Source organism: Bufo gargarizans, chromosome 5 (genome assembly GCF_014858855.1).
Source record: "Bufo gargarizans isolate SCDJY-AF-19 chromosome 5, ASM1485885v1, whole genome shotgun sequence".
Taxonomy (NCBI): Eukaryota; Metazoa; Chordata; class Amphibia; order Anura; family Bufonidae; genus Bufo; species Bufo gargarizans.
Window position 1 is genome coordinate 442219488 of NC_058084.1, and position 17986 is coordinate 442237473.

General features: G+C 44.7%; 1 protein-coding gene across 3 annotated transcripts in view; it reads left to right on the plus strand.

The window, feature by feature from the left end:
• The window catches only part of SPAG6 (sperm associated antigen 6), a 149350-nt gene that overhangs the window by 62963 nt on the left and 68401 nt on the right, over positions 1 to 17986 (plus strand). For all 3 annotated transcript variants that reach the window (XM_044293912.1, XM_044293911.1, XM_044293913.1), the window contains one exon: positions 12743 to 12926. In XM_044293912.1, coding sequence (XP_044149847.1) covers positions 12743 to 12926 — 184 coding nt within the window. The remainder of the gene's footprint in view (positions 1 to 12742; positions 12927 to 17986) is intronic.

Consider the following 17986-nt stretch of genomic DNA (forward strand, 5'->3'; position numbering starts at 1 on the left):
AATTCCACGGATCCTGCTCAGCTGAATTTCTTTTTCCAAAGAATCTCCTACCAAAGGTCCCTGAAAATTACTGACGAAACATGGATGCCATTCGTGTTGTGTCAGTGGTTTTTCACAGACCCATAGACTTTAATGGGCATGTAGTGCATGCTACAGGGACAAAACCACTGGCGTGTGAACAAACACATTAAGGCCCCATTCACACATCCGCAATTTCGTTCCGCATTTTGCGGAATGGAATTGCGGACCCATTAATTTATATGGGGCAGCACTATGTGCTGCCCAGATCAGGCATTGCGGATATGCACTTCCGGGTCCGCAATTCCGTTGCCGAAAAAAATAGAACATGTCCTATTCTTGCCCGCAATTGCGGACAAGATTAGGCATTTACTATTAAGTGCCGGCGATGTGCGGTCCGCAAAAAGCAGACCGCACATCGCCGATGTCCGTGCTTTGCGGATCCGCAAAACCTACACGGAAGTGCGAATGGACCCTTACATCGATGGGTATGTGTACTGTCTATGAAAAATTTGGATAGCACATGTCCGTGAAAAACAAAAATGTCAGCGAGGCCTCAGAAAAGATTCAGCAGAAAGTTTTATTCCATTTACACTGTTTTTGTAAAAATTGCAAATGCGTAGCTGAAAACAGCGCCCATACTGAACAGAGAAGTTAGGCGTTTTCCTTTTGGGAACGAAGGGGGTCATTTATCAAATTGGTGTAAAGTAGAACTGGCTTAGTTGCCCATAGCAACCAATCAGATTCCGCCTTTCATTTTCCAAAGGAGCTGTCAGAAATTAAAGGTGGAATTGGATAAATTGCTTAATAGTTTAATCTGAATTGTGAGGGCAAAATCCCTCTAGTGAATACCCATTTTAGAACACAGTCTTGTTTTTAGCATTGTCGTTTTTAATTTATCCTTACAGCACTCAAAGATGTGTATTCTGACAGAGTTCCAAAACCCCTACAGAGTCCAATATTAAAATCCTGTCTGTCTGCAGCCACCACTAGGGGGAGCTTTCTGCACACTGTTCTGAGCCCAGGGCATAAACACTGTATAGACAGCTGCAAAGCCCCCCTAGTGATGACAGCAGGCCACTGGTATTTTATTCCCAGCATGATTATCAGTGGGGGTCTAACTTCTGGGACCCTCTTCGATATGGAGAACAGAGGGCAGATATCCCTCAGGCATCTGTTGTGCACAGCGATGCTCCTGACCACAAATTAGCTGAACTGTATCACCACTCCATTCATGTGAATAGTACTGCGGGTGTACTTTTTGGTCAGGAGTGTTGCTGTTAAGTGAATATCATAAAAGGATCATGGAGGGCCCAGAAGTCACGGCATATCTAATCCTAGTAATATTTTAGAAACGGCGATATATTGAGAATTCCAATTCTGATCATGCGTGCCCTGTATGTACGACTGTACTCCCATACACTTGCAGGCTAGACCTGGCCAAGCTTGTGTGCATTCTTTGTGGAGAGGGCAGTAAGCTTCTGCCAAAGTCTGACAGTGGCTGCTTATCTCCCCCTGAGAACTGAAGGATCACTCCAAACCTCACCCCTGACATCTGTCAGCAGATTGAAGGATTGACAGATATCATCGATATGGAACTAAATGCATAATGTGGCAAAGGTAAGAGAGATAACTGCCTATTGTTGTCCTAGCTGGCTATAATTATTAAAAATCAGTGGGCAATAAATAGTTGAAAGGGGTTGTTCCATGAATAATATACAGTTTTCAAACCAGCACCTGAATCTGAATACTTGCATGTAATAAAAAATGTATTATAGCTACTGAGATTTCAGTGAATAAATCTGTAGAGCGCCACCTGCTGTTTGCTATTTTTCTAATTTCTCTGTCCTGCTGACTGAGATGGACGCACGCGCTCAGTTCCATCCTTCACTCCCTCTGAGAAAGGACACTCCCTCTGAGAAAGGACACTCCCTCTGAGAAAGGACACTCCCTCTGAGAAAGGACACTCCCTCTGAGAAAGGACACTCCCTCTGAGAAAGGACACTCCCTCTGAGAAAGGACACTCCCTCTGAGAAAGGACACTCCCTCTGAGAAAGGACACTCCCTCTGAGAAAGGAAAGGACACTCCCTCTGAGAAAGGACACTCCCTCTGAGAAAGGACACTCCCTCTGAGAAAGGACACTCCCTCTGAGAAAGGACACTCCCTCTGAGAAAGGACACTCCCTCTAAGCTGCCAGCGAGAAATTGGAGCAATGAATGGGGAGATCTGTGTGTAGTACAGCGCTGGTTCTAGCTTTGTTAGAAAGAGGTTGTCATGTACTAAATTATGTGTAATTTTCATTTTTACATTAATCATGGGATAACCCCTTTAAGCTGATATGCATGGCCTGCTTTATATTTGCTGGTGGGTGATATTATCTGTTTTTTTTTTTGTTTTTTTTATCCAAAGGAGAAGTACCTGTCCTTTATACTGTCTGCCCTTGTCATGAGCTGTTGAGCCTGTGCGCATAGATTATGCCTCGATATACATGATACATTTGTGTCCAGAGCAGAACTAATATTGATCTGTACACATGTACTTCCCCTGGATGCAAGAAGATCTCCATTTACTGATGGCAAACAGATATATTTAAAATGGCAGGGAAATACAAAAGCTGCATAGGCTTTTCATTATACAATGAGACTGCCCTATTTCCCGTAAGACCAGAACCCCCTTTAATAACTTTCGGTTTCTCCCTAGAGAGCCGTTGCACTGTACAGAGTGCTCATAGGTGACGAGGTCCTACAATACCACGAACCCGCACGGTTATCTGGTGGGAGTTCGCTGAGCTGCTTATGTTGATTGGCTGCCAAAAAGCCGACTGCAGATTCTGCGGTTGCTAATTGTGGTAAGGTAGTTGGACAAGCTGAAGATTTCTAGTAGCTGCCATCAGTTCTTACTCACAGCTTCTTATTGCATCTGGGCATAACTGTGTAGTTAAAGATCCCGGCTCACAAGTAAATCATGCAGTAATGGCGTCCCGTGCACATTGGAGGTCCAGATGCTCGGTGCAGAAATCTGCCTCGTGTGTAGGACGCTTGTCATCTTTGGATCTTTTGGTCTCAGGAGGTGAATGAGAGACTCTCGGGGAGACAAAATGCAAACATTTCCTGGAGGGATTTGCATTGCGCGAATTGATAAGTCACGACTAATTTAAGTTGCCAAGTTCTAACCTTGACAAAATACCCCCCATTATTTCCCTGCAAGCTGCACGTTTATGGCTTGTGCTATTAAAGAGCCATGCCACCCTTTACACACGGAGGCGATCAGCATTTATATGTAAATGTGGTCTATACAGCTCATTTTCATGACGGTGATAGAGGTTCATGTGGCTTGAAGCTGTCATGCCCTGCTGCAAATGCTGTTCCTAGCCGTCGCCTAACCAACCATGACTTTGCTTGAAACCATATGTAATAGTATCGCACTGTAGATATTCTATAGACGCTATACAAAAATAATATTCATGATTTTCTTTGTAGCATCAAGCAAAACTATATTATTCCTGCCTTGTAAGTGGCCTGGGGCTGAGATGTAAATGAAACATCTGCACCCCTTATAGAAAAAGATGTAATGAGCGTGGTTGAGCAACTGGACCTCGGGTGTAGAGATCTCCCCCATCTCCATCCACGTATGTGACCACCTCCTGTCTGCATTGCTGGTTCAGTGTATAATGCATGCAGACAACTCCCAGTGGCCTCGCACCAATAGGATGTGGAGGGGTCTGGGAAGATGTCACCTGCCTACCTCCGCTTACATAGTATGGCACCACCTGGTGATAATAGTCAGGGCCGGTGCAAGGATTTTTGCCAACACAAGCGAAGCTACATTCTTCCGAGGATCTGGCAGGGCGTCCAGGACCTCTTAGAGCTAGGGGTAATTCGAAAGGTTCCTATCACAGAGGAAAGGAGAGGGTTCTATTCCAGTCTTTTTTTAGTAAAAAAAACCAGAGCAATCCTTTCGCACGATAATAAACCTAAAACCCCTAAACAAGTCTATCCTATACAGGAGGTTCAGGATGGAGACCATCCCATCCACAATCCCTCTGATTCCAAAAGGGGCATTCATGTCGTCAATCGATCTAAAGGACGCTTACTACCATGTCCCCATCCATCATCTTTCCCAAAAATATCTAAGATTCGCTCTAAGAGGACCAGACAGGTCTATCCATCACTTCCAATATGTCGCCCTCCCTTTCGGTATCTCCTCGGCCCCCAGGGTCTTCACAAAAATCGTGGTAGAGATGGTGGCCTGCCTTCGTCAGGAAGGAATCACAATCATTCCTTATCTCGACGACTTTTTAATTCTAGGCAAGACAGAATCCAAGAACCTTTTGGCAACCCAAAGATTCTCGGAACTCTTAAAGAACCTCGGATGGATTATAAATATAAAAAAATCCACCCTAACTCCGTCCATGAGAATAAAGTTCCTGGGCGTGGAATTAGATTCGTCCCTGTTGATGACCTTCCTCCCTTAGGACAAAGCCACTGCACTGACAGAAAAAATCAGAACATTCCAGAGGGCGCGCAACTGCTCCATCAGAAAGGCCATGAGTCTCCTGGGAAGCCTAACCGCCTGCATTCCCTCGGTGGCATTGTGCCAAAGCCACACAAGAGTAATCCAAAATTGGATCTTAACTATTTGGGACGGAAGACAAGTAAGTCTAGACAGGGTTTTTCGGATCCCTCAGGCCGTGAAAACAGACTTGGATTGGTGGAAAGTAAAAAGAAGACTGCTAGGAGGCCTTCAGTGGCGGAACCATCCCGTCAGGAACGCAAGCCTCGGCGGCTGGGGAGCAAAGATAGGAGATCATCTTCTACAGGGTACCTGGCCCGCCGAGATAAGAGAGAGATCCTCCAACTACCGAGAACTATACGCAGTCCTGGAAGCATTATTAAAAGGAGAGTGTCTTCTAAAAGGGCGACATCTAAGAATAATGTCAGACAATACCACAACGGTGGCTTATCTGCGTCACCAAGGAGGGACAAGGTCACGGCCTCTTGGCGAGATAGCAGAAAGAATTTTCTCCTGGGCAGAAGAGAACGCTTTCTCTGTCCGCCATCCACCTAAGGGGCTGCGAAAACGCAGTAGCAGACTTTCTGAGCAGAGAGATAGTAGATCCAGGAGAATGGTCTCTGAACAGGAATATCTTCCAGAAAATCTCGGAAAGATGGGGCTGTCCAGAGGTAGACTTATTCGCCTCCAGAAGAAATGCGCAGGTAAACTGTTTTTGCTCCCTAAACCCAGGAGACAATCCATGGGCAATCGATGCCCTATCAATACAATGGAATTGGAGACTAGCCTACGCCTTTCCCCCAATACCACTACTACCTCGGGTCGTCCAGAAGCTCCTGGAGGAACCGACTACTCTCATCCTGATAGCTCCTCTATGGCCAAAGAGAAGTTGGTTCTCCACTCTAAGACAGCTATCACTGGAAGATCCGTGGGAGATTCCCTTCCAGAGGGATATTCTAGTCCAGGGCCCTCTTCTTCATCCAGACCCAGGCATATTCAGGCTGTCAGCCTGGATCCTGAGAGCGAGACGCTAAGAAGCAGAGGACTTTCGGAAAAAGTGATACTTACTCTGAGGGCAAGTAGAAAAAAGGTGACCTCCTCCATCTACCTTAAGATCTGGAAGAAATACTGTTCCTGGTTAGGAGTTGAGCACCCAGACACCACCTCTCCTCCCATCAACAGAATTTTGGACTTTCTACAGTGCGGCCTTGAGTTAGGCCTTAGACCTAGTACTTTGAAGGTCCAAATTTCTGCCCTCAGCTCCTTCTATGACTGCAGCCTGGCCAACCACAGATGGATCAGAAGGTTCTTCAGAGCGGTTTCAAGATTGAGACCCTCACTGAGATCCAGAACTCCGACTTGGGATCTTAACATCGTACTAGAGGGCCTAACAAAACCTCCATTTGTACCTTTGTCGGAGATCTCTTTAAAACACCTCTCCCTAAAAACTGCCTTTCTGATCGCTATCACCTCAGCCAGACGCATTGGAGAGATCCAGGCCTTGTCTTGTAGAGAGCTCTACCTCCAGATTTACAAAGATCACATCCGTCTAACTCTCGACCCAGGTTTTCTCCCTAAGGTAGTCTCTCCTTTCCATCTAGAGCAGGAGATCTTCCTACCCTCTATCCCTAGGTCCGAACATTCAGGGTCTAGTGATAGGTTACATCTCCTGGATGTTAGGGACATAGTTATCCGTTACCTGGATTCTACCAGAGATTTCAGAGTGGATGACAATCTTCTTATTCAGTTTTTAGGGAAAAATAAAGGGAAGAAGTTAGCCAGGTCTTCCATAGCCAGATGGATCAAAGCCACTATTGAATGCTGCTACAAGATCCAGAACAAACCCAGTCCTGGTAATGTTAAAGCCCATTCTACTAGGGCCACTGCCTCTTCTTGGGCCGAGAAAGGAGGGGTCTCGCTGGACCAGATCTGTAAAGCCGCAACCTGGTCTAGCACTAATACTTTTGTAAGACACTATCGTCTTAATCTTCCGGACACGAATGAAGCTCTTTTCGGCCGGAAGGTTCTACAGGCGATATCCCCACCCATTTAGTTATCTGATATGTCTCAATGTGGGCCGTCATGGTGGATGAAATGGAAAAACCGCAATTGGACTTACCGGTAATTCCGTTTCCTTGAATCCACCATGACGGCCCATACTATTCCCCTTCCCTAAGAAAAAAAAAAAATATTTTTTTGGATATAAGTTGCATGTACATGCAGATAATTATTTAGGAGTTTAAGGGTATGGATCAATATCCTTTTACTTTTGTTCCACCTTTCGGGTAATTGTAAAGCACTGAGGAGCTGGAGGGGTGGGGGGTTCTTAAACTCTCTGTGTTCCTGCCCCTACAGAGGTCAAGGGTCAATCTCAATGTGGGCCGTCATGGTGGATTCAAGGAAACGGAATTACCGGTAAGTCCAATTGCTGTTTTTCCATTTCATCCACCATGACGGCAAACCGCAGATCCACAAACAACTGAAGCCGCCCGTGTGCCTTCCGCAACTTGCGCTACGGGCGGCCCAGTGTAGAAATGCCTATTCTTGTCTGCAAAACGGACACGAATAGGACATGTTATATTTTATTTTTATTTTTTTGCGCGGGCCACTGAATGGAGCAACATGGAGTGCTGTCCGCATCTTTTGCAGCCCCATTGAAATGAATGGGTCCGCATCCGAGCCGCAAAAACGGCGGCTCGGATGCGGACCCAAACAACAACCGTGTGCATGAGGCCTTATACAGATTCATTGTTTCTGGGCAGCAGATCGCTGTCTACAAAGCACAATCTGCTGCCTGGAAATTATGATTTCGGGGTCCGCATTGGGCGGGAGCATTCATAGAACGTTAATTCCTGATAATTGCCCTGTGTAAACCCGCCCAAAATTGTGGCAGTAAGTGCAACAAGGAAATTGCGAATAGCAAATTGTGCATTAGTCCTTATGTATATGGTGCAGGCCCACCGTAAAAGTAGAAAAGTTATTGTTGAATTTTTAACTTAAGCCATCAATCGAGACCGTTGTAATTCTCACCATTAACACAAAAGCAGGCATTAAACGTGCAAAGCAGCTTAGCTGTCAGGAACGCTGGCTCAGCAGTTATTGGAAGCAGAAAATATTAAACATATGAACTCAGACAGTTAGCATATCTGCATTGTAACAAGATCAGCCTTGTTTTATTCCTCGCTCCGAGTGTTTTGGATGCTGAGACAAAGGAAGCAATTGAAATGAAACATGAACTTGTATAATCATTTGGTGGAAGTGGAGAGAGCAGCAGGAGAAAGAAATCACTGAGCGTTCTCCAAAGACGAAAGATCACTAGACAAATAGTGTTCCTAGCAGGGACAACGTGTGGACGTAGATATTTTCGTTAGTATCTAATGGCAATTTGTGGCGTGCCTGAAGAAGCCTTATGTTACATTGTAATTGCCCCGCTCAGGCCTGCGTCCTGTGTAAAGTAGATTACTGCGTGCTCAAACATTTCCAAATGAGCAGCTTGTGGTTTTCTCCTGTTTGGTTGGGTTAACCAGCCATTAACAGAATGTACAGATGTAATTCATGGGTAAAATGGGATTGTGTTGGATTTTTTTTATTTTTTTTTCCTGCGCTATGAAGAAGCCGGTAGAAAGATAACAATCCTAAGAATCATGGGTGACGTTATTACAGCAATAGTGAGATTAGACATGAATAATAATATATAGGCTGAAATGTATGGAATATCAGTGCACTGTGCTTACAAAAATGTTACTCATTGAATCATAGGAAGTAAATACTGTTGGTAGCTAGGGAATAATATTTTATGTATATAATAATATATATTGAAATGTATAATTATAATATATTTCTGTAACAGGTCTTTAATGGAAATTGTGGAGTGTAAAGGAGGTCAGTTTAGGTGGTACGGAGAGGATTAAACAAGCAAGTCCCCCTGTAAATAGAAGTTCACAGCTGGCTTCTGGGAAAGCTGGGTTATGACCAATATGCTAAATAGCAGCCTGATAGTTAAGGCTACATGCACACGACTGCGCCATGTTTTGTGGTCTGCAAATTGCAGTAATGCAAAACACAGATGCCTTCCATGTGCGTTCCGCAATTAGCGGAATGGAACAGGCTGCCCATTATAGAAATTCCTATTCTTGTCCGCAAAACGGATACATGTTCTATTTATTTATTTTGTGGGGCCATGGAACAAAGCAATGGATGCGGACAGCACACGGAGTGTTGTCTGCATGTTTTGCGGCCCCATTGAAGTAAATGGGTCCGCATCCGAGCCGCAAAAGATGCACTTCGGATACAGACCCAAACGGTCGCATGGATGAAGCCTTTACATTTCAAGATCTCACCTGTTAGAGGGTTTGACCCAATTTATCACCTGTCTACCATATTTCCAACCCCTGCCCCCTCGCCCCCAAGAGAACAAGGACCCAATGTCCTTGACCCAATTTATCACCTGTCTACCATATTTCCAACCCCTGCCCCCTCGCCCCCAAGAGAACAAGGACCCAATGTCCTTGACCCAATTTATCACCTGTCTACCATATTTCCAACCCCTGCCCCCTCGCCCCCAAGAGAACAAGGACCCAATGTCCCCTTAATAAAAAAGGACCGTCAAGCTTCTTTGATCTTTGACAGCACCGTAGAGTTTAAATGGAGCGACAGTATGTATTCTCGGTGCTCTATGCAGACACAGGACATAAGACATTTCCACCGATCAGACACATGTCACCCATCCTGTGTAAGTTTTATTCTAGGAAAGCCCTTTAGTATAGGAAGACCCTCTGTTTAGGACTAATCTTTTATCTAAATGAGAAAGCAGTTTCTGCAGTCTCTTGCTCTGGAGGACTTGGCACATCATGGCATTTCCACTGACAGCCCATTGATTTCAATGAGAACTGTGCAATGCTGCTTTTCCCCTGTGGTGGCACTGCAGGCAAATCTGAACACTTGCTGCATTAGAGCTGATCGCTGGGGGTTCAGCGGAGGGACACTCTGGGTCAGCTTATTCCCAGTCCTGGGAATGAGACTACAATGTCCTGTTCTTTGTAAAGACTTTAGCATGCACATTTGCAGTACATTGAAGAGAATAAAGGTGCTCATACACCTCCCTAACTGACTGTCATCTCTTCTGACTCCCCTATGCTTGTATGTACTTAGATTGTGAGCCCCATTGGGGATATCATGATGCCAATGTCTGTAAAGAGCTGTGGAATATGTCAGCGCTATATAAGTGCCTAAAATAAACATTTTCAAGGCTGAGAGAGGAGAAAGCCAGGAAAGCAAAAGTGAAAGAAAATTTAGTTTTTCAGATCCTTCCTTCCCCTGACATCATCATCTGTTTTGTAGTCAGGAGGTCACTATATACATTAGCCCTGATGCACATGACCATATCCGTTTTGCAGTCCGCAGGTCATGGATACCGCTTGTGTGTGCCTCGTATTTCCCCGTTCTGTGCGTCCCACACTATTGTATAAATGCCTATACTTGTCCGCTCTATAATAGGCCATCAGTATCTTATTGGTGGGGGTCCAACAACCTGAGATACCAGCTGAGCAGCTATTTAAGAAGGCACTGATGCTGCTGTGAGCGCTACGGCCTTCTCTGGACTCGCCAAGCACAGCTCTGTACATTGTATCGCAGCTCAGCCCCATTCACTTCTATAGGGCTGAGCTGCTTCTAGGCCTCGTGACCGATGAATGTGAGGTCACTGGCCTAGGAAGAACTGGAGAAGGTCATGGTGCTAGTGCAAGCGCCGCTGCCTTCTCAAACAGCTGATCAGCAGGGGTCTTAGGTGTCGGACCCCCACTGATCAGATACTGATGACCTATTAAAGTTTTGGAAAAACCTTCTGTCGTTTTCTACAGAGCTATAACAGGAGCCTGTACGACCAACGCACAGAGGCTATACAGGTGAAACTCATATTTTTTTTAAAATATTGTGCAAAGTTCATTTATTTTAGTAATGCAACGTAAAAGGTGAAACTAACATATGAGACAGACTCATTACATGGAAAGCGAGATATTTCAAGCCTTTGTTATAATTTGGATGATTATGGCTTAGTTTATGAAACTCCAAAGTCACAATCTCAGGAAGCCTTTGCTCAGGAGTATGGATTAATCAGCTGACTAGAGTGTGACACTTTGAGCCTAGAATATTAAAATTCAAATTTTGTGAAAAAGGTTCAAGTTGCATTACTGAAATAAATGAACTTTTGCACGCTATTCAAATTTTTTTCGAGTTTCACCTGTATGTGTCTGTACCAAAGAGACATGCCGCCTCCATACAATATGCTCTGTCATGGGTTTTTTTCCACAATGCTTCTGCAATTTGCCCAAAAATGGCGGCATCGTGCAGTTTACCGCGAAACAGGATGATTATCAACTGCTATTTGCCTGCAAAATCGCGCCACCATTAACAATCAGTTTGGCAATCCTTCCAGTTTGCAGTACACATTGTGGCCACTCTGAGTGAACCCACGCCTACAGAAATATAGTAACAAAGTTGTATAGTAATAAAGTTGTCCAGTTATCGCCCCATATCGCTTCTTCCGTATGCCTCAAAGCTACTTGAACAACATGTCCATTCAGAACTGTCCTCCCACCTCTCCTCCTGCTCCCTCTTTGACCGCCTACAATCCGGCTTCCAACCCCACCACTCGACCGAGACTGCCCTTACCAAAGTCACCAACGACCTACTGACAGCCAAAACCAAGAAACAATACTCTGTCCTCCTTCTCCTTGACCTGTCCTCTGCCTTCGACACTGTTGACCACTCCCTTCTGTTGCAAACTCTCTCATATCTTGGCATCACTGACCTGGCCCTCTCCTGGATCACCTCATACCTCACAGACCGGATGTTTAGCGTCTCCCACTCCCGCACCACCTCCTCGTCTCATTCCCTCTCTGTTGGTGTCCCGCAAGGCTCTGTCCTAGGACCCCTGCTCTTCTCTATCTACGCTTTTGGCCTGGGACAGCTCATAGTCCCATGGCTTTCAGCATCACTGTTATGCTGACGACACGCAAATCTACCTCTCTGGTACAGACATCACCACCTTACTATCAAGAATCCCACAATGTCTATCTTCCATATCATCCTTCTTCGCCTCTCTCTTTCTTAAACTTAACATGGATAAGACAGAATTCATAATCTTTCCCCCATCTTGTTCAACCCCCCCAACAGACCTATCTATCATGATCAATGGCTGCACACTCTTCCCAGTCAACAAAGCCCGCTGCCTTGGAGTGACCTTGGATTCTGCCCTTTCCTTCCGACCGCACATCCAAGCCCTTTCCACCACCTGCCGCCTCCAACTCAAAAACCTCTCCCGCATCTGTGCTTTCCTTAACTTTGAATCTGCGATAATGCTTGTACATGCCCTCATTATCTCCCGCCTAGACTACTGCAACATTCTCCTCTGTGGCCTTCCATCTAGCACTCTCGCACCCCTCCAATCTATCCTCAACTCTGCTGCCCGACTAATCCACCTCTCACCCTATTACTCCTCTGCCTCTCCCCTCTGCCAATCCCTTCACTGGCTCCCCATTGCACAGCGAATCCACTTCAAAGTACTAACAAATACATACAAGGCCGTCCATAACCTGTCCCCTCCCTACATCTCTGAGTTACTTTCCCGATACACCCCCACACGCACTCTCCGATCCTCACAAGACCTCCTTCTCTCCTCTCCTCTTCCCACAATCGACTCCAAGATTTCTCCTGTGCATCCCCCATACTCTGGAACTCGCTACCCCAACATATCAGACTCTCACCTACAGTGGAATCCTTCAAAAGAAACCTGAAGACCCACCTCTTCAGACAAGCCTACAACCCATGACCCTTCTGCCTCTATACCGCCATGACCAACTTAACCCGCACCTACTGTGTCCTTCTCCCATACCATGTAGATTGTAAGCCCTCACGGGCAGGGCCCTCTCTCCTTCTGTACCAGTTTGTAACATCTTGTTTATGATTAGTGCAATTGTCTGTATTATGTATGTGCACCCCTTATCATATGTACAGCGCTATGGAATGAATGGCGCTTTAATAATAATAGATGGGGAAAAAAATGTTGAAAAAAATTAGAGAAAACATTTTGCCCTCTGTTGTTCCACATGTTTTGCCCTCTGGTCTTCCACAAATTAAATGCCCCCAAATGCAGACTGGGATGAAGCAGCTTGTATGTTACATAATCATGTTAATTTTTCTTCCTTCCAACAGCGCTTCTATAAGAAAGCCGCAGCATTTGTGCTCCGAGCAGTTGGCAAACATTCCCCTCAGCTAGCTCAGTCAGTGGTGGATTGTGGAGCGGTGGATGCGCTGGTCGTCTGCCTAGAAGACTTTGACCCTGGGGTAAAGGAAGCTGCTGCCTGGGCTCTTGGCTACATCGCCCGACATAATGCAGGTATGCGTCCAGTAAGGGGATTACTTGTACAATTAAGATTAAGTTGCTTGTAAACTGTTCCTATAGTTACACAGTGATTCACAGCAGACCCGGCCGCTGCTATTTAACATAATGATGGGATTGGCTCAGCCACACCAGTATGCATGTTCTTTATCAGAGGCTAAAGCTGTGAAGAGGGTCATAAATACCAACATGAAGGCTGGAGAATTGTATAATAAAATCTAACGCATCCGGTTATGCTTGGCTAGAAATGACTAGAGCGGTTATATTATATCTATCCACATACTGCAACACAAAATGTTCAAGAAGAGCAAACTGAAAATGCAGTGCAAACTATAGGCAGCAGGTTATAGAGGAGCAAATACAATTGATATATAGTTTTATGGGAAAAGATTCAGTAAAAATATATTGATTTAAACCACTGCTCTTTCTATGCTTAGGACTGCCCACATGACTCCTATCAGTGGCTGACACCTAACTCTGCCTGACTAACGCTACTTTCACACTAGTGTTAATATTTTCTGTCATAGGGTCTCAATACCGAAAAAAAAAAAAAGCTTCCGTTTTGTCCCCATTCATTGTCAATGGGGACAAAACGTAACTGAACAGAACAAAATGCTCCAAAATACATTCCGTTCCGTTCTCATACCGGAGAGCAAACCGCAGTCATGACCCACAATGCAAGTCAATGGGGACGGATCCGTTTTCTGACACAATAGAAAACAGATCCGTCCCCCATTGACTTTCAATGGAGTTCATGACGGACCCGTCTTGGCTGTGTTACAGATAATACAACCGGATCCATTCATAACGGATGCAGATGGTTGTATTATCAGTAACGGACAGTAAGTCGATGAGTCTGTAATAAAAAAACTAAAAACAGATGCAACATGGATGCCAAAATACATATTGACGCGGCATGAGGACCTAAGCGTAGATCCCTATGTATGACTGGTTTAGTTGGAGTTGCATTGCTGTCCTGTGTTTACTCCATGTCCTACCTGGTTTTACTAGGTTAAGAAAACATGACTGACAGCATCAGCCAGACATGATGTCGACGCTGTCGAAAATCCACAGCATTTGCAGTAGCAAAACAGTGGATGAGGTTTTAGAATAACATCTCACCCACATGATGCGAAGAATATCTGCACCCTAATCTTCATATAATGTGACATTTTACGTCTGCAGCATGTCAATGTATGCTGCAGGTATGTCCCGAAAATGTCACTCTTTGCAATACAGAGGATAAAATCTGCCGCAAATCAGCAGCAGTTTCGCACCAAAATGTGCAGAAAAGGTGTGGTGATTTGGTGCAGATTTCTGGCAGATAACGCTGCAGGTTTTCTTCTGTGGTACATCGGAAGCAGGCCTGCTATATGCGTGACTGTACGCCACAGGTGTATTGCCAGGATATTCCATTGCTTTATGATCCTGTTACATGTGCACTTGGCAGCTGAAGGCATCCGTGTTGGTCCCATGTTCATATGTGGCGCATTGCAGACAAAAATGATGATTTAATATATGCAAATAAGCCTCTAGGAGCAACGGGGGCAGTGCCGTTACACTGAGAGGCTCTGCTCTCTCTGCAACTGCCGCATCCGCTGCACTTTGATAGGGCCAGGCAGTGAAAACTTGATCAGACCTGGACTTGTCAATCAAAAGTGCAGAGGGTTCAGTTGCAGAGAGAGCAGAGCCTCTAGGTGTAACGGCAACGCCCCTGTTGCTCCTAGATGCTTATTTGCATATATTAAAACATCATTTTTCTCAGCGAGCACATGTGAACATGGGACCAACACAGATGTCTTCAGCTGCCAAGTGCACATGTAACAGGTCAGCCAGTGTCATAGGAACAAGTCTAAACTTTTCTTTTGATTTCTTTTTGAGCACAGGTTTTGATTTATAATTTTTAATTTTATTTTTTTGTGGGGGGAGGGGTTGTAAATTAATTTTCTTCTCCACAATTCCTCAGCAGATTACAATGGAAGGTATTCAGTCTGGGAGGATGTTCAGTCTCTATCTAATGGAAGACTACAGCTGTAAATCCATTGGGCTAGCACAGCTGATGGACTGCAGAAGTGGTTTCCTTGGGCAGAGGGTTTACTCGGATATGAGTTTTACAAGTAACAGAGGGATTACACTAAATCTCGTTTGTGCAGTTGCAGGGAAAAAAAAAAACCTGTTGCTCTCTACAGTCGGGCTGTGGGTATTTATGGTAATCTGTGGCTTTTCAGAATTGCTGTGCCTCAGTTCAGAGGTCAGAGAATGTGATTATATCCTTGTGTGATACAGCATTCTGAAACTCTCCAGAGGTCCTACACCTGTGCGAGCCGACCGTACCCACTAAAGGAGCTGGCTCCATGCCAGCAAACGCGGCACAAGCAGAAGGACTTGTTAATACGACCAACATAAGGGGAAATTATTTCACTCTATGGAAAAAAAATAAACCACACAAAGGCTTGGGTTCACAAAAAAAATAAATGAAAAGGGCTCATTTGCAGGTCTGCTTGAGATTATATACACACACATATACATACGGGAATGTAGAACATAGTCTGGAAGGTTTGGGGAAAAAAAGCTTTAAAGGGGTTGTCCCACGAAAAAATATTCTACAGCTTTCAAACCAGCACCTGGATTTGAATACTTTTGTAATTGCCTGTAATAAAAAATTTAGCATAGCCACTGAGTTATTCAATAAAATGTATCTGTATAGCGCCACCTGCTGTTTGTTCTTTTTCTTATTTCTTTGTCCGGCTCACTGAGAAGGCCGCACATGCCTCCTGAGTTGTCATAGGTAGAGAGCTGCAGCAAAAGAGACGCGCCCTCCCCTGAGCTGCAGCAAAAGAGACGCGCCCTCCCCTGAGCTGCAGCAAAAGAGACGCGCCCTCCCCTGAGCTGTCAGCTTGATATAAATCTAGCAGATTAATGAATGGGGAGATCTCTGGATCCATGTGAGGTACAGGGCTTCCACCCACACTCAGACAAACTGATAGGGAATCTGGATTTTGGACTGCGGGTAATGACAAAAAATAGGTATTGAATTCCTGGTACAGTAATACATAGTATATAGTAACTGGTTACATGAACACAGAAGATTATTATTATTATTATTATTATATATTTTTATTTTATTTTTTTACATGAGTGGTTAAAATAAGCCTCATAATCCACATGCATATAAGGCTATGTTCATCTCATGTTAAAGGGGTTGTACAATGCAATACATTTATTATTTTATTTTTTGGGGGGAATTTGAACAGAATAGGTTAAAAAAAAAAATAATTTTTAAAGTATTATTTGCCTCTCCGATCCCCCGCCACTGGTATCTGCTATCTGGTCCACTTGATACATGGAGGAGACTAATCAAGATCAACGCTTTCTGTGCCTGCATTGATATGCCCTGTGCTGCCGGAAGATGTGACTAATATGCGATGAGGAGCAGGCCTAGTCGTAAATTAGGCACATCCTCCGGCAGTCCGTGCGCCTAAACAGAAATCTACACCAGCTCTCAGCTGCCATAGATTTCTGGCTTCATTTGCACCCTAAAACTGGCACAAATGAAGATAAATTTGTTGCAGCAGCTGACTACGCCCTATTCTATTTTGCCATGCCCCTTTCTGAAAAGTGGCGAGGACGGCATACAAACCACCACTTGCGACTGTATTTGCAAAAGTGGCATTTAAATAGTCGGAAAAGCGCAGTTTGCAACTTGACACCACTTTTCTGACGCAAACTAGATGATTACTTTCCCCCATGGTGCTGCTCAGCCAGTTGCTGACTGGCACAGGTCATGGTCGCAGCCAATTGATTGGCTTAGTGAGCATTTCCTGCTCACTTTCTAAAAAGTTTTATTCTTCTGGATGGGTTCTGTCTGAGTTACCGTATGTCAGGAGAATCTCCCAGCGTATATACTCCAGTGGAAGGCTGTGACGTACCCCTGCACTCCCAGCACTCCTAAATTGTGCAAATCCAGTAGTGATTTTAGTCCATATACAACGCTACAGCTAAGCATTTTTCAAGCATGCACGAAACGTCTGAGAAGTGCTGCCTCTTCGTGTTTTGCTGGACTCGACATTGTGGGTGAATTGGACCAAACACTCGGAGGCATGCTTCCTCCCACATTGTATCTTTGGGAGTGCTGTCCACATGAACAGTATATTTTCTTAGTATACCACTGTGTATAGGCATTAAAAAAAAAATATTTGTGTAATTTTGTATGTAGTAGCTTAATCTACTATACTTTTTTGTGCCACAAAAAGGTGTACTGTTTTATACAGACCCAAAAGTGGTTAGTGGAGCCCAGTGGATACATGCTGTGTATGCACAGGGAATAGTTACTGGCGTATACACCAAATGTAGTGTTAAACATAGTTTTAGGCTTTTATACCGCCGTCATGCAGGTGTATTTTGCCATCTGTATTACCATCGCAAAGCATAGACCTCTTGCACTTAATACTGTGGTGATGGGAGTTCAGTTCAGTAGAGCTGCGGGCGGCGCAGACCTGAAATCGTCCGAACTGAGATTTTCTTTCCGTTGCACCTTGTGCCTTCTCTGACAAAGCAGGAGAGCCTCGTAGCAGCTGCTCTGCCGGTCGACCCTGCCAGGTCTGCTCCTCTCTGAACTATAGGTGCCCATACACGTGTATGGGGAGTCGGGAGGAATAATTTGGGCTGAGATGTATGGGTAACATGTATGTATGCCAAAATATTGACCCAGTTTTTACCTCCCCACATAGGATGGCAAAGGAGACTCTCAAAATTGATGGCCTTTCCTTAATACCACAGCCCTTTAAACAGCTGGTCAGTGGGGGTGCTGAGAGTCAGACCCCCACCTCGATTAATAAATAGGCCTTCCATTTTATTGATCTAGATAACCCCCTTTGATGTCAACCTGTTATCAGAAATCAGAATTGGCCTGCTAAAATATTGAGATGTTCCCACTGCCAGTTTTCACATACTGGTTTTGTTGATTTTGACAATTAGGGCGTTTGTGTGAAAAACCTACTTTTTAAATCTAGCTGACGTCATCGAAACCTAGCTCAGGGAGTCCCTGGGGCGTATCG